General features: G+C 47.8%; 1 protein-coding gene across 1 annotated transcript; it reads left to right on the top strand.

The window, feature by feature from the left end:
* The first annotated feature begins 304 nt into the window (after positions 1 to 304).
* PPIE (peptidylprolyl isomerase E) lies at positions 305 to 15,044 on the top strand. Its single transcript, XM_047084695.1, has 10 exons — positions 305 to 339; positions 1,265 to 1,363; positions 2,881 to 2,924; positions 3,375 to 3,401; positions 4,539 to 4,620; positions 5,147 to 5,247; positions 8,064 to 8,187; positions 12,593 to 12,778; positions 13,739 to 13,881; positions 14,063 to 15,044. The coding sequence occupies exons 1-10, from the start codon at positions 309 to 311 to the stop codon at positions 14,129 to 14,131; spliced, it is 906 nt and encodes a 301-aa protein (XP_046940651.1). The 5' UTR covers positions 305 to 308; the 3' UTR covers positions 14,132 to 15,044.
* The last annotated feature ends 300 nt before the right edge of the window (positions 15,045 to 15,344 follow it).

Raw genomic sequence — 15,344 nt, 5'->3', positions numbered from 1 at the left:
TGTCTCGTGTCTGTAGCAGGTTGTCCAAGGGCACGCAGGCGAGGGTGGCCCATCGTTTACTGGCGGTTTTTTATTCGCGGAGCCGGAGGATTCCGCCGAGCTCGGTTTGCCCCAGTACCGAACACCTACCACGCCGGGGCGCTGCAGCTCACTCACGGCAGGGCACCTCCCACCACCCCGGACGCCTGACTGACAGCCAGGGGCGAGGTCTGTGAGCGCCTAGAGGCGGGGGCGGGCCCGGAGGGGCGGGGCCTTGCGGAAGGGGGCGGGCTGAACTCCGGTTTCCGGTGGGTGCGCGCGGGAGCAAGATGGCCACCACCAAGCGTGTGCTGTACGTGGGTGAGCAGGCCCGGAGTTAGGTGGAATCGGGGCGAACCCGCAGGGAGTGGGTCCTGGCGTAGCGCAGGACGCGTCTACGAACGCGGAGGGCAGCGAGCAGCTGTCTAGGCGGGATCCATGGCGGTACTGCTTTGCTTCAGGGAGTTAGCCCGAGACGTAACAGTCTTTCCCGCTCCCTTCCGGGACGGCTGAGCTCTAACAGGAACCCCTTCACCCACTGGCCCCGGAGGATTGGTAGAGGAATATTATGGGGCTCCAGATCCTCGCGCTCATTCATTTTATAGACACTCACTGCAGCTCTGGCTCAGTCCCGGCCCCTGCCCTAAAGGAAGGGGTTCCCTGACTAACCGGTAGCAGTGAGAATAACCTCAGTAGCAAAGTTTGATGAGCGCTTTGTAGCCCAAGTAGGGGCAGTTGTGTTTACCGAAAGGGAGCAGCAAGAGCAAAACCCCGAAGATGTGAAAGAGACTTATACGTGGGACAAAGGGGTCGTCTTGGGAGAAACCCAGGGAATTGAGGAAGCAAAGGGAAAGTTGGCGGGGCTCAGGTTATCAAGAGCCTTTTGTGTACGCTGCTAAGGAGTTTGTATTTTATCCTGAGGACAGTGGGAAATCTTTGAAGGAGTTTAAGCAGTGAAGTAATGGGTTAAAATCTGCATGATCCCAGGATCGCTCCAGTTGGCTGTGTGGAGAGGGAGGGCAGTTAAGAAGCTATTGCAGTAATCCTGGCGCTAAGATGGGCGTCTGTGAGAAGCGTAAAGAGGTGTGTTTCCTTAAGGACGGATGAGGGAGCAAATGAGAAGGGTGGTACCCAAAGGACTGGATGGAACGACCCCTCTCCTTGGCTGTCGCATGCTAACTGGGCTGCAGGGACTTCTCAAGAGAATGGAAGACAGTGGTTCAGAAGGCACTTGGCTTCTTTGCAGGTGGGCTGGCAGAGGAAGTGGACGACAAAGTTCTTCACGCTGCTTTTATCCCATTTGGAGACATCACAGATATTCAGATTCCCCTGGATTATGAAACAGGTGAGTCCTTTTCATGTCTTTCATGTTCAGAATACTAAGAGGAAAAAATTCTAAATATGGTTGATATGTAGAAAAGTTCAAGAGGGTGCCTCAGTAGGGCAGCATGAGAGTGATCTTGATGGAGAAGGAATGTTCTGAGTCTTGTGGTTGTAAGCTGTAACATAACTTGCAGAGTCCCATCTGTTGAGTGTGAGATAACAAAATTTTCGATAGCCCAGTAGGAAGATAGATTTTGAGCTACAGGGCGATCAGACTTCTTTCAAACTACCTGCTGGGTACCCTACCACCCCTGCTCCTTTCTTGGCAGCTGCACTGTTAATCAGGGCACCAGGGAAGCTCAGCCCCAACTGAGGGACTTTGGCCCCTGCTTACCTGGGGGAGTTTTCCTTCAATTGCTATCACAGGTACAGTGCAGTTTTTCTACTTTCCCTTTCTTGTCTTTTTTAAGATTGGAGTTTTAGGCCTAGATCAGTCATCGACCCTGCACGATTATTAGCAAGGTCTTTAAACACTCTGGGTCTGGGACCTTTATCTGTAAAAATCAATATGGGCATACTTTGGAGATATTGCAGGTTTGGTTCCAGACCACTACAATCAAACCAGTATCGCAATAAGATGCGTCAAGTTAATTTTTTGCTTTTCCATATAAAAGTTACATTAATCTATACTATAGTTATTAAGTGTGCAATAACATGTCTAAAAAAGCAATGTACCACCTTAATTAAAACATACTTTATTGCTGAAAAATGCTAGCCATAACATGAACTTTCAGAGAGTTGTAATCACTAATCACAGATCACTATAACAAATATAATAATGGTGAAAAAGCTTGAAATACTGTGAGAATTATCAAAATGCGACACAGACACAAAATGAGCAAATACTGTTGGGAAACTGGTGCTGACAGAATTGCTTGGTGCAGGGTTCCCTTCTCAGTTTGTAAAAGATTGTATCTATGAGACACAACAAAGCAAAATGTAATAAAACCAGGTATACCTGTAAGGTTATAGTGGTTCTCTAAAGTTAGTTGGTTTAATTAAGTTAGCACTGTTGTGCTTGGCCTTTTAAGTTAGGTCAACATTTTTCTGAGGGTAAAGAGTGAGCATGCTAATCCGGGTTTTAAGATTCATGCTTTATGCACAGTTGATGCTCAAAATGTGTATTTGGGACCAATAATTGATAAGTTAAGTAACTTAATTTTTCTACTTGCCTTGTATGCAGAGGTTAAGGCTTTAATTTGGCTTTGGTAAGAATTGAATGCCTTAAAGATTAAAAGTACAGTTCATTCTTTAGCCATGTTTTCTAAAAGACAGAGTTCAATATTACTGGAAATATTGTTCAAACCGGGAAGAATCAAAGAAGGAGATTCTTTCTTACAAAATAGTGATTGGGTAGAATTTCCAATGTCGGGACATGGCATGTGATTGACTTCCCTGTCCTTGTGACTATATTTCTTCCCATTGCCCCCAGTGCTAATTACTTGTTTTTGTTTTCCCTTTTTTTTTTTTTCCTTTCAGAAAAGCACCGAGGATTTGCTTTTGTTGAATTTGAGTTGGCAGAGGTGAGAAAATTCTGTGTTACTTCTGTTTATTAGTCTTTGTTTTGTGTTAATGTTGTTACTGATTACAAAGGGAACCAGTCTCCATTTGGTTAGGTGTCTAGGCCTCTTGCTGAGGCTTCCATAGAGACATGAAGTGCTGCTTAATGGAAAGCTGCCCATCCGTTAATAACATTTAGAGAGTTAACAACACAGACCTGCCCTTCTTGCTCTGCACAGCTTCTGCAGCCCTGCTCACTGAGCATTCCTGCCTGGCCACACTGGTGATCATTTCTTAGGTCTTCCTCTAGATGGCAAATTGCTGAAGTGCTCTTTGTTAGACACACATACAACCAAGGCAGGAGGTATAAGATGTGACTTTTTCCTATTTTGTTTTAATTTTGTTTATCTGCTGCCAAGTATGCGTTTAGACACCATAGGAAGCTAAACTTGTACCTTGTCTTTTCTCGGCAGGATGCCGCGGCAGCTATTGACAACATGGTATGGCTGAGAATCTTCATTCCTAACTGAAGTTGCTTTTTGGTGGTACAGAGAGTCCTTATGCCTAGATTGGTTTGCCTAACCTCCAAAGTTACAGGGTTGCACGGGGAAGTAAAAATTGTCATCGTGTGCAAATATTCGCTGTGAACTGATCACTTGTAAGATTGGTCCTTACTTGAACGGCCTTCCCCATTTACCAGTGATATAAATTCTAATCATCCCTATTGGCCAGTCTCTCACTGACTGCCCCATGTCTAGGATAATCGCAAACACTATGTAAGTTGGTTGCACGGTGAAATCACACGTTTTGCAAGAGAGGCAGAATTTCATGAAACATCGGACCAGTGACAAGAAGAGAAGTTCAGTAAGGGTAATGGCAGGGTGTGTTACTGCTGTGGAAGATTTGAATACCCTGGAGAAGACTTTGGGAATAATGATGAATCTCTAGAGTATTTGTAGCGTCTTTGTGATTTTCATATCAGATATGACGTGCAATAATGTCATATACTGTTGACAGAATTTTGTTGGAAAACCACTGCAAACTCATCAGCACCCGTTACGTCTTTGCTCTACAAATTAGTACATAGTTAAACCTGAAATTTATAAGAAATTTATTTCCCTTACTTTTAGTTTCACCACAACAAAGTCCTGGTCCTTTTTTTTTTTTTTTTTACCCCCCTTCTCTTTTTACTCTGAATTTGTCTTCACTGCTTAAAATGGATTTATGATAAGTGACCTTTCCCAGTACTAGTTATCTTTGGATGATAAAGTTCTCCTTTACTCCTGCTCTGGTACCCATTCACAGAACATATTCCTTAGCCCTCAGAGATCATTTCTCACCATTTCAAAGCAGATCTTGACTTTTGAAGGTGAACCCAAGTACTTGGAAACTGCAATTACCCGTGTAATTCCAGAGCATTCTGGAGTTACTTTCAGGAGCACCCCTGGGGGGAGGGGGGGGGGAATTGCAGCCCCTGGGCTGCTGTATGGTAGGCACACAGCTTGTTGTTAGTGGTCAGGGATTCAGGGAGAATGAAGCATGAGCATGTCTCAGATGTATTAGAAGCAAATGCAAAGCTGTCTGACTCTCTTTTAACCTGACAAGAGTTTAAGCAGTTGGATTTTCGATCTTTTCAGAATGAATCTGAGCTCTTTGGACGGACAATTCGTGTCAATTTGGCAAAACCAATGAGGATCAAGGAAGGCTCTTCCAGACCAGGTGAGCGGGGACAACCACAGATTCCACATCACATCCTCCAGTGTGGCCTTAGTCACATTTTTATTCCTGTTTACTTGGAAGTAGGCACTGAATGCCGCTCCAGATGGATAATAGAGGATGGTTCACGTTGGCAAAGGGCATGTGCCGCCTTTGTGGGGAATGAAAAGAGTTTGAGCTCAGAGTGATTGTCTGTATTATAAGAGAAACCCTGCCCGATCTCTTCTCTTCCCCAGTTTCTTGGCACTTTGCTCTTCAAGGCTGGAACTGGCAAGGCTGTGCCTTCACCCTTGATGTAGTTTTTTTTACTTAATTCTTGATGTCGTTTTTTTTTACTTAGCCTCATACGAGCTGGACTTCAGGGCGCACATTCCTGTTGGGAACTTTCCTTACCCTTGGGAGTTCCTCAGCAGAAGTGTCTGGCTCAGAGGGCCATGGAGTATGTTCCACTTTGCTGACCAAAACAGCTAGTGAGCAGCTGGCCGTTAGCTTGAATTTCTTAGCATTTGTTCGATTCTTCTCCTTTCAGTGTGGTCAGATGATGACTGGTTGAAGAAGTTCTCTGGGAAGACTCTCGAAGAGAATAAAGAGGAAGAAGGGTCAGAGCCTCCCAAAGTGGAGACCCAGGAGGTGAGAGTGAAGGCGTGCGCTTCTATAGGAAACTTTTTTTTTTAATTTTTTATGGAAATTTGCAAATACATACACAAAAGCAGAGAGAGTGAAAAGCAGACCCTTAGTGTTGTGATGAAGGTGGTATTGAGTGAGTGAGTGAGTGAGAGGCTCTAGTCCTTTTAGCCTTGTGCCCTGTGTCATATTGAGCTGCTCCGGTCTGCCTAGTCCCGTGTTGGGATTGTCTACTGACGAGGAGGAAGCCTGAGGTGAGGAAAGTGAACGAGTGGTCCTCTTCACCCCTCCTGCCCAGTCCCTCCTTCACTGAAGTGCTTTACAGAGGCTCACTGTCTCCCTGTCGCTGCCCTGATTCAGAGGAGGCAGGCCAGAGTGGTGCCACCTTCCCTCAGTCTGTACACAGGTTCGAGGCTCTCCCTTCCCAGGAGGAGCCTGCCAGCACTCCCTCCTGACTCTGAGCATCCCTCCCTGGCTGGCTCCCCGGGCTTCCCCTTTCTTCCTTGTGACTGTTGTTCTCTGGATTTCATTCTTGGCTCATGGTGTCTGTCTCCCTCTCTCCATCTCCCCTCCTCTCCTTGGTTGAAATTTTTTGTTTTTAATGTTTATTTTTTGAAAGAGAGAGAGAGACAAAGCACAAGCGGGGCAGGAGCAGAGAGAGGGGGAGACACAGAATCCAAAGCAGGCTCCAGGCTCTCAGCTGTCAACACAAAGCCCAACGCAGGGCTCAAACTCATAGATCACGAGATCATGACCTGAGCTAAAGTCAGACGCTTAACTGACTGAGCCCCCTGGGCACCCCAGCAGTCACTGATTTTTTTTTGCAGCCTCTCCCATGCTGTTACCTTTCCTGGCCTCTGTTTCTAGTGTCCAGCTTTCAGATCTTTCAGCTGCAAGTCTCACAGGCAGCTTAGAGTTGCCCAGCACGAGTGCCCTCCTCTCTCTAATCTTGCTCTCCATCTTGTCAATTTGCCACCATCCAGCCACACACACACCGACCCAAGCCAGAAATTTGGTTGCAAAGCAGAGCACACATGGCCTTCACAGTCCAAGGAGTAACCTTAGACCCCCCTCTTTAGAACGGCCAGCACATCATCAAAGGCTGCCAAGTGTTCTCAGACTTTCCTGAGTCCCCCTCCTTGGTTTGTCCCATTGCCCCAGTTAGCCTCTCCTTGTGCAGATAATTGCAGAAGCTCCCTAACTAGTCTTCTGGCTGCTGACCTCTCTCTAGTCCTTCATTGAGACAGACGGAATGACCTGTTTAAAGCACAGACTGAGTCGGAATCTGTGACTCCCTCTCTGCCGCTCCCCCGCTCATGCTCTGCCTCTCAAGAAATAAATAAACATTAAAAAAAAAATTATAGGGGCGCCTGGGTGGCGCAGTCGGTTAAGCGTCTGACTTCAGCCAGGTCACGATCTCGCGGTCCGTGAGTTCGAGCCCCGCGTCGGGCTCTGGGCTGATGGCTCAGAGCCTGGAGCCTGTTTCCGATTCTGTGTCTCCCTCTCTCTCTGCCCCTCACCCGTTCATGCTCTGTCTCTCTCTGTCCCAAAAATAAATAAACGTTGAAAAAAAAATTTTTTTTTAAATAAATAAATAAATTTAAAAAAATTATAAAAAATCAATAAATAAAGCACAGACTGAGCCCCTGATTCCTGCTAAGAATTCTTCAGTGGCTCCCATTGCCTGTCCCGAGGAAGAAAGTTGGGGTGTGCTCCCCAGTTCCTGTCCTCCCACCTCACCATCTGTCTCCCTTCCACTCTCCCGCTCCGGTCCCCACTTCAAGCTCAGGAAAACCAGTCTCTGTTTCGCTGTACGTCTTTGCTTTTGTGCAGGCTACTCTGGTGTTTCTTGCCTGTCCCTTTCTAGGCAGTAATTCTGTGAGTGTAGGGGCCTTGTATTAAGTATCTTATTAATTAAAAAGTGAGGTGGGTGAATGTGGTTAAGAGCGCAGGATCGGGGGTGGGGTGGGGGGGGGATGATTTAGGCCTGAATTCCGGCTTCACCATTTAACCATTTCTCTGACCTTGGGCAAATTACTGAACTTCATTGTACCTCAGTTTCCCCACCTCTAAAATGGGGATAAATAGCAGTACTGATTGATCTTTAGGGTGGTGGTAAAGACTTGATGAGCTAGTATATGTATCCTTCAGAGAATAGTACCCCGTACTTGTCAAGTGCTGTGTGAATGTTTGCTGCTGTTGTTGCTAGTGGCAAGTAATAGTAATAGTATCCTCAGTGCCAGCGGGCGACCTCAGCGCACTGCTTGACTTTTCTCTTTGGAACACATGTGACCCCAGCAAATGTCTCCTTATCCTCTTCTTAGCCTTGTCTCCTTGGGGTGTAAATCAAGGCCCCTGCCTCCCCCATTGTCTTCTGAGCACACCAGAGGGCTGCCCTCCCGGCTTCCGTTGTAGCCAGCCTGTGGGTGCGCAGGACTGAGCATAGAAGGGAGGAGGTGGCGTCTTATTTAATTGGAGTGAGGTGGGTTTGAACGTGTTGAGAGCTACCTTCTGTGGGCCAGAAAAGTGTTCCGTGACCGCAGGGCAGGGTGAAGCGAGCTGGCGTGTCTGAGGGTAAGTGTGATGAGGTAATGAGCCTGCGGGGTGGGGCTCAGGTTAGCTGGTGCTGAGGTGTCCTGTCACTGGGTGTCCGGCCGGGGGCTGCGGCCGTGGCCTTCCCTTTCACGGCCCAGGGCCTTCCCTGCCAGCATCTTGCTGCAGCCCGCTCACGGCTGTTGGGTTCTTGGTGCATATTCGGAATACTTGCTCTCCTACTTGGGGGTTAGAGTTCTCCCCAACTTAATGATTTCTCCTGCACCCAGGGAGAGCCTGCTGCGAAAAAGGCCCGATCAAATCCTCAGGTGTACATGGACATCAAGATTGGGAACAAGCCAGCCGGTCGCATCCAGATGCTCCTGCGTTCAGACGTTGTCCCCATGACGGCAGGTGAGTGGGACTTCAGGCAGGATGCCGGTGGCTGAGCAGTGGCCTTCCCAAGGTCCTCACTGCCACAGTTCTTGTGCCCTTGACACTGTCTCTGACCTGAGTTGACTTGAGGCATCTCAGATCCTGGGATCTAGGAACAAAAGAGTCGAAGCAGGCACTTTTGAAGCTTTATAGGTGCTGGTTTACTATTTTTTAACAATAATTGTTTTGTTTTGTTTTTAACACAAGTAAACATGTATCCATGCTCAAAACAAAACAAAAAACAAGTACCATACACACATACTGCAACAATACTGAAGGCAGTAAGTTGAAAACTTAAATCTTTTTCCCTCTCTCCACATCCAGTTTTACTCTCCAGAACTAACTACTGTTAACGAACAGTTTCTTGAGTTTCTCGTGTAAATATTCACTTCTATTTATTCTTTTTTTTACATCTAGTTTCATTATGTAGGCGTCAGTTTCACAAAGTTTGTCATGAAAAACCTCACTCCCCTGGTACTGTGCCCCTGCCCTGGGCACCTCCCCCCACCCCCCCCCCCCCAACACCATCTGCTGCTCCCCAGAGGCAGCCAGTTTCAACTCTTAGCTGGTTCTTTTGGTTTTTGTATTAGTAGATGAGAGATTTTTTTTTTTTTTAATGTTTTTATTTATTTTTGAGACAGAGAAAGACAGAGCGTGAGCAGGGGAGGGGCAGAGAGAGGAGAGGGAGACACAGAATCTGAAGCAGGCTCCAGGCTCTGAGATGTCCGCACAGAGCCCGACGCGGGGCTTGAACTCACGGACTGGAGATGATGACCTGAGCCGAAGTCGGACGCTTACCCGGCTGAGCTACCCAGGTGCCCCAGTAGATGAGAGATTTATATTGCTGCTCCCTGGTTTTTTCATTTTAGACATCTGTTGGCTCTTCCACTTCAGGAGATAAGGAATCAGCTTTTTAAATCCCTTTCCCTGCCCCGTTATCTTCCTGACATATCTAGTTGCCATAAGCTTGGTTAAGTTGGAGGTTATTTTAACTATTTAACATCATACTATAGTAATTGCCATTCACACACAGCATTTTGTTTTCCTGGGATCTGTAATTGTCTTGTTTTCACACAAGCTCAGTCTATGCATTTATTCCTGATGCTCTCCCAAATTCTGCTGCCTGCGTAAATCTCTCCTCATGTTCACACACACCAGATATTCTGTCGGTTTCCCTCTCCCGTAGAAGTCCTCCTTAGAGCCTTCTAACTCTCTTTAGCCTGGACCATTGCTTTCCCAGCCTGCTGCACAGCTAGTGTCACGGGGTCTCCTGTGTTCTCTGCTGTCTTCTTTTTTGGTGTATTCCCTCATTTTAGTAGAAGACATGCTTCTGTAGCATCTGCAGGAAAGAGCTTGGGAGGTAAGTTTTTTGAGACTGAAATCTAAACATAAGTACCTTCTCACTTGATTGATAGGGTACAGAATTCTAGAGGAGTCTAAGGTCATTCTGATTCTTGGTCCTTTATATAAAGCCCTTTCTTTCTTTCTAGTGCTGAGCTTTCCAGTACAGTAGCCACTAGGCACATGTCACTGTTTAAATTAAATAAAATTAAAATTAATTTCCTCAGTTACACTAGTCAAGTGCTTTTTCTTTTTTCTTTCTTTTTTTTAATATTTGTTTTAATATTTGTTAATTTTTTAAATATTTGTTAATATTTTTTTAATATTTGTTTATTTCTGAGAGAGAGGGAAACAGTGTGAGCTGAGGAGGTGGGCAGAGAGAGAGGGAGACACAGAATCAGAAGCAGGCTCCAGGCTGTCAGCACAGAGCCTGACGCGGGGCTTGAGCCCACAAACCGTGAGATCTGAGCTGAAGTTGGACGCTTAACCAACTGAGCCACCCAGGTGCCCTCCAAGTCCTTTTTTTTTTTAATTGTTTTTTTAATGTTTATTTGTTTTTGAGAAAGAGAGACAGAGTATGAGCGAGGGAGGAGCAGAGAGAGCAGAGACACAGAATCCAAAGCAGGCTCCAGGTTCTGAGCTGTCAGCACAGAGCCCAACACGGGGCTCGAACTCACAAAACGAGAGATCATGACCTGAGCCAAAGTCAGATGCTTAACCGACTGAGCCACCTGAGTGCCCCTACACTAGCCAAGTGCTTAATAGCTGTTAGATAGCCCTAGCCTAGAGGCCCTTAGGGTGTCTGTGCTGTGTTCTGAAACCATGTGCCTTTGGATAGATCTTACATCCATCATGCTGGATATTCAGTGGGGGACCTACTATGTTAGTTTTCTATTGCTTTTGTCACTGATTACCACAAACTTAGTGGCTTTCAGCAACACAAATTTATTATCTCCCATCTGGAGGCCAGGTCACTCCCTTACTGGAAAGCCTACAGGAGTGTGTTTCCAGGGGCATTCAGGTTGTCAGCAGAATTCAGTTTCCTGCATGGGTAGGACTGAGGTGTCCCATCCTTGCTGCTGTCAACTGAAAGCTATTCCCAGTTTCTGAAAGCTCGCCACTTCCCTTCCTCCATCTTCAGAGCCAACAGTGGTGATCCAGTCCCTCTCACATTTTGAATCTCTTAGCCAGGAAAAGTTCCCCTGTTACAGGTTCATGATTCTGTTAGGCCCCTCTGGATAATTGGGGCTGCTTTCCCCACTCAAGGTCCATCCATAACCCTAATCACATCTGCAAAGGCTCTGTTGCTATATCACGTCCTCAGGTTCCAGGGACTGGTATGGATGTCTTTAGAGAGATGTTTCTCCTGTGTACCACACCCACAGGACAGTGTTTTATCCTCTGGTTGGGGAAATTTCTTTCAATTACTTCTTCACTTTTGTCCCCTCTGATTTCTCTCTTCTCTCTTTCAGGAACCTTCCTAAGTGTCTTTTTTTTTGTTTTGTTTTTGTTTTTTAATGGCGTTCTGTGCTTATTTCACAGAGGTGATAATTGATCTTTCTGGGGACATTACTAAAGTTTTGTCTTCCTGTGGCTTATGTTTCAAGTCCCTTTTTCCTGAGTTGTTATGTGTTGGTTTCTTTTTGGTCTGTTTGTTTTGGTCTTTGCTTTTCACGTTAGATGCCTTCCTCATCTTTAAGAATGGGGCCCTAACTGGGGCGCCTGGGTGGCGCAGTCGGTTAAGCGTCCGACTTCAGCCAGGTCACGATCTCGCGGTCCGTGAGTTCGAGCCCCGCGTCGGGCTCTGGGCTGATGGCTCAGAGCCTGGAGCCTGTTTCCGATTCTGTGTCTCCCTCTCTCTCTGCCCCTCGCCCGTTCATGCTCTGTCTCTCTCTGTCCCAAAAATAAATAAACGTTGAAAAAAAAAAATTAAAAAAAAAAAAAAGAATGGGGCCCTAACAATCTGCCCGGAAACTTCCTAGGCATCAGTAAGGCTTGCCGGCTGAGGCTTTCCACCTGTGGGATGAGTCGGTTGGGGTCTTTCTCTGTCAGACCCCGGATGTTCGTTCCCTGACTTCTGTTCTCTTTGACAGCACAGAGTCCTCTGAGAAGAGTCTAGTCTCCTGCTAGAGGCTCTTACATCCAGCTGTTTGCCATCTTGGTCAGGAGAGACGGGGGCAGTATGTAAACTTTCACTTAATCTCCATTTGTCATTACAGTACCTCTGCCCTCGGCTACATGTAGTATAGCCAGTCCAGAGACCCTCTGCCTTAACCTACCAGAGAGAGTAGACCTCCAGCCAGCTACTGGGGAGGAAGTGGTTAGCTACTTTCCTGTTTTCAGAACCACCTTTACCCTGTACCTGAGCTTTTGGCATTTCTGCAACATAAAGCGAGTTGCTTCTTGGATCTTCTGACTTAAGATCCAGCTTTCCTTTTTTTTTTTTTGAATGTTTCAAATTTTTATTTAAATTCTAGTTAATTAACATATAATATTAGTTTCAGGAGAACTTAGGGATTCATCGCTTAGGGTTTGCCTCACTTTTTTTTCCCCTTCCCCTGTGTTCATCCATTTTGTTTCTTTTTCTTTTCTTTTCTTTTTTCTTTTCTTTTCTTTTCTTTTCTTTTCTTTTCTTTTCTTTTCTTTTCTTTTCTTTTTTTGAGAGAGAGAACGTGCAAGCAGAGGAGAGGGGCAGACAGAGAGGGAGAGAGAGAATCTTAAGCAGGCTCCATGCTCAGCATCATGGTTTTCCCAATGCCGCCCACCAGCTCCCGACCCTGCATTCCAATCCTGAGACAGGAGAAGGTGGTGCGGAGCTCCCCAGCCGCCGTGCCCACTGCACAGCCCATCACAAAGCACATCTTCATGTGGTCAAAGCAGCTCGGCTGGGACTGTCTATAGGGCTCTATGGCCACCTGCATTTCATTCTTGGCTTTGGTCACTCACTTCTGCGTCTCACATGGAATGCAAGGCGAGGCGTGCCCAAAGCCTGAGGAACTGCTCTAGTTTTTAACCTCAGCATCTTTTCCTTTCTCCCCACCAGAGAATTTCCGATGCCTGTGCACCCATGAGAAGGGCTTCGGCTTTAAGGGAAGTAGCTTTCACCGCATCATCCCCCAGTTCATGTGCCAGGGCGGCGATTTCACAAACCACAATGGCACTGGGGGCAAGTCCATCTACGGGAAGAAATTCGATGATGAGAACTTTATCCTCAAACACACGGGACCAGGTGGGACCCGATCGGGGCGTGGTGGCATGTGGGGCCAGGCCAGTGGCTTTGTGGATGGAGCAGCGGGCTGTGGTTCGGGCGGAGGGCTCAGGTCTGTAGGCCAACTGGTCGATGATCCAGCACCTGCATGTGGCCTGGCTGGTGTCAGGGAAGCGGCTTCCATTCACACACTGCCCATCCTCCCTGTCCGCACTCCCTGGGGCCCGCGATGTGAGCTCTCTTAGTCCCTGAGCCCGGCTGCCCCGTCTCTGTTAGATGTTCCTCTCTCTCTTAGTGGTTGGTCCCCCAGCAACTGGAGAAAAACAACTATACTGAATGGTCATCTTGAAACTTACGACCACACTTCCTCAGGGGTCCTTGGCAGCGTTACTAGAGTCCCCTAGTTACTAATGCTCAGTCCCAGTCAGAGGTGACGGTTCCTCCCTTCGCTCCCGAAACCTCCATGTCACCCTCCAAGCATGACCTCCTGCGTCTCCTGACACGGGCCCGCTCTGCCTTCCCTCAGGGCAGGGCACGAACTGTGGTCCGGACCCCATCCTTGCTCCCCTACCTGGGAACCTGGCTCCTGTGGTTGTCCCTCTGCTGCCTTGTGTAACCCACACCCTCTGCCCCGCTGGATCAGCCCGTCTGTGTAAAAGCATATGGTATCTGTGTTTCAAAAATTCCTTTGACTTGTGTCCCTGTTAGCTATCTTCCATGCCTCTCAATCCCCTTGAGTAAAACTTCTTGAAAAAGTTGTGTAGACTCCCTGCCTTTTGTTCTCTCTATGCCCCTTCAGCCAGACTTCTAGCCCCATCTTTACTGAAACCACCCTTCCCACGATGCCAAGAGCATCCATCTTGCCAGTAGCCAGCTCGTGCCACCTCCCGGCAGCATTTACACTGCACCATCTACAGACATCCCTCCGACGGCCAGGAGCCAGGGGAGAAGGAGCTCACGTGCTTGTTCTCTCTCCCCCAGGCCTGCTCTCCATGGCCAACTCCGGCCCAAACACCAACGGCTCCCAGTTCTTCCTGACGTGTGACAAGACGGATTGGCTGGATGGCAAGCACGTGGTGTTCGGGGAGGTCACAGAAGGCCTGGATGTCTTGCGGCAGATTGAGGTGGGTGGCTTCCCCGGGCCCTGGGTGCATAGCCCTGTGGGAGAGCTGAAGAGGGGCCATGGCTGCTCCCAGGGAGGGCTGCTTCTGCTCAGGCAGGGGTGGGCAGATGGGGAGGGTATCCCTAAGCCAGTCCTTACTCTCCACCCTCCCGTGTTTCTCCCCCTCTTCTGTCCCCACAAAGGCCCAGGGCAGCAAGGATGGGAAGCCAAAGCAGAAGGTAATCATTGCCGACTGTGGGGAGTACGTGTGAGTCCGCAAAGTCTCGGCACTGCCCCTGCGTATCCAGGAGGGAGCTGTCAGCCTGGGAACCAGCACCTGAGGGTGTCTGTCCCCTTTGCGGCAAGCAGGGGTTTGTGTCGTGGCCCTTCTTGGACTCAGCTCGGAGCACCTCTTCTGCAGGTACGGCCTGGGCTCCCTCTGGCTCTTTCCCAGGCGTGGCCGTGGGCCTGGGAGCCGGCACAGGGGCCGCCTTCCCCACTGTGGACAGGCTGTGCGTGGTCTTTTCCGGCCTTTGCTGCCACAGCTTCTCCTTGGCCCGCCAGCGTGGCTCCTGGACGTTTCTTCTAGTAAAATAAATCCTAGTTCCTGTATTGCCGAGTCCAGCTAGTTCCTAGCAGTTGTCAGAGATTATGTCTGTGGCTAAGCTGTCCTGCTGAATTAGGCTGGCAAAGGGATGGGGCATAGCTTTTCTCTACTCCCTTGGATAGTTCTCTGAGATGCCAAGTAATAGATCTTCAAGCCAGGTTCCCTTGTCAGATCATTGTCAGGACGGTGGAAATCAAAGATAGTGGAGAAATTCCTGTCTTCTGCTGCCTGTGGTCCTAAACTCATGCTGGCTAGTCTTGTAGGCAGCAAGTGTAGTTACAACTCTCAGTGATTCATGTGTTTATTTCTTCATATTCACTCTACAGATATTAAGTAAGCTCTGTGCCCAGCGTAGGGCTTGAACTCACAACCCAGAGGTCAGGAGCCACATGCTGTACTGACTGAGCCAGCCAGGTGCTCCCATTCTACAGAATTTTTCACACAATATTTTATAACTCAAAATGCCTTCTCTGTGCCACGTACTATGCTTATTTGTCTGGAGACAAGATGTTACCCAGCTACCTGGGTCTAACTAACCTGCTGCCTTTTTTGTGAATAAAGTTATTGGAACACAGCCACATCCATCTGTTTACATATTCTCTATGGCTGCTTCCTTATCACAGTGACAGAGCTGAGTAGTTGGTGACAGATACTATATGGTCCCCATGTTAAAGCTCTCCAGAGAAACAGAACCAATAGGATGTGTGTGGACATGTGTATATATAGAGAGAGAGAGATTTATTTTAAGGACTTGGCTCCGTGATCGTGGAGCTTGCAAGTCAAGAACTCTGCCAGGCAGGCAAGCAGGCTGGGACCCAGGGAAGAGTTGATGTTGCAGGTCAAGTCTGAAGGGCTGTCTAGAGGCAGAATTCTTCCTC

This window comes from Lynx rufus, unplaced genomic scaffold (genome assembly GCF_022079265.1).
Source record: "Lynx rufus isolate CCGP_SWC_20201006 ecotype Redwood Valley unplaced genomic scaffold, mLynRuf1.p SCAF_2, whole genome shotgun sequence".
Lineage (NCBI taxonomy): Eukaryota > Metazoa > Chordata > Mammalia > Carnivora > Felidae > Lynx > Lynx rufus.
Note: the sequence above shows the minus strand (reverse complement) of the source record. Positions and strands in the feature narration are given on the sequence as shown.

What these genes read in the sequence shown, in the direction of transcription:
- PPIE (XM_047084695.1), top strand. Translation starts at nt 309, where the DNA reads ATGGCCACCACCAAGCGTGTGCTGTACGTGG. An exon ending in CGGCAGCTATTGACAACATG is followed by an intron (nt 3,402 to 4,538) that starts GTATGGCTGAGA and finishes CGATCTTTTCAG; the next exon opens with AATGAATCTGAGCTCTTTGG. An exon ending in GGAAGGCTCTTCCAGACCAG is followed by an intron (nt 4,621 to 5,146) that starts GTGAGCGGGGAC and finishes TTCTCCTTTCAG; the next exon opens with TGTGGTCAGATGATGACTGG.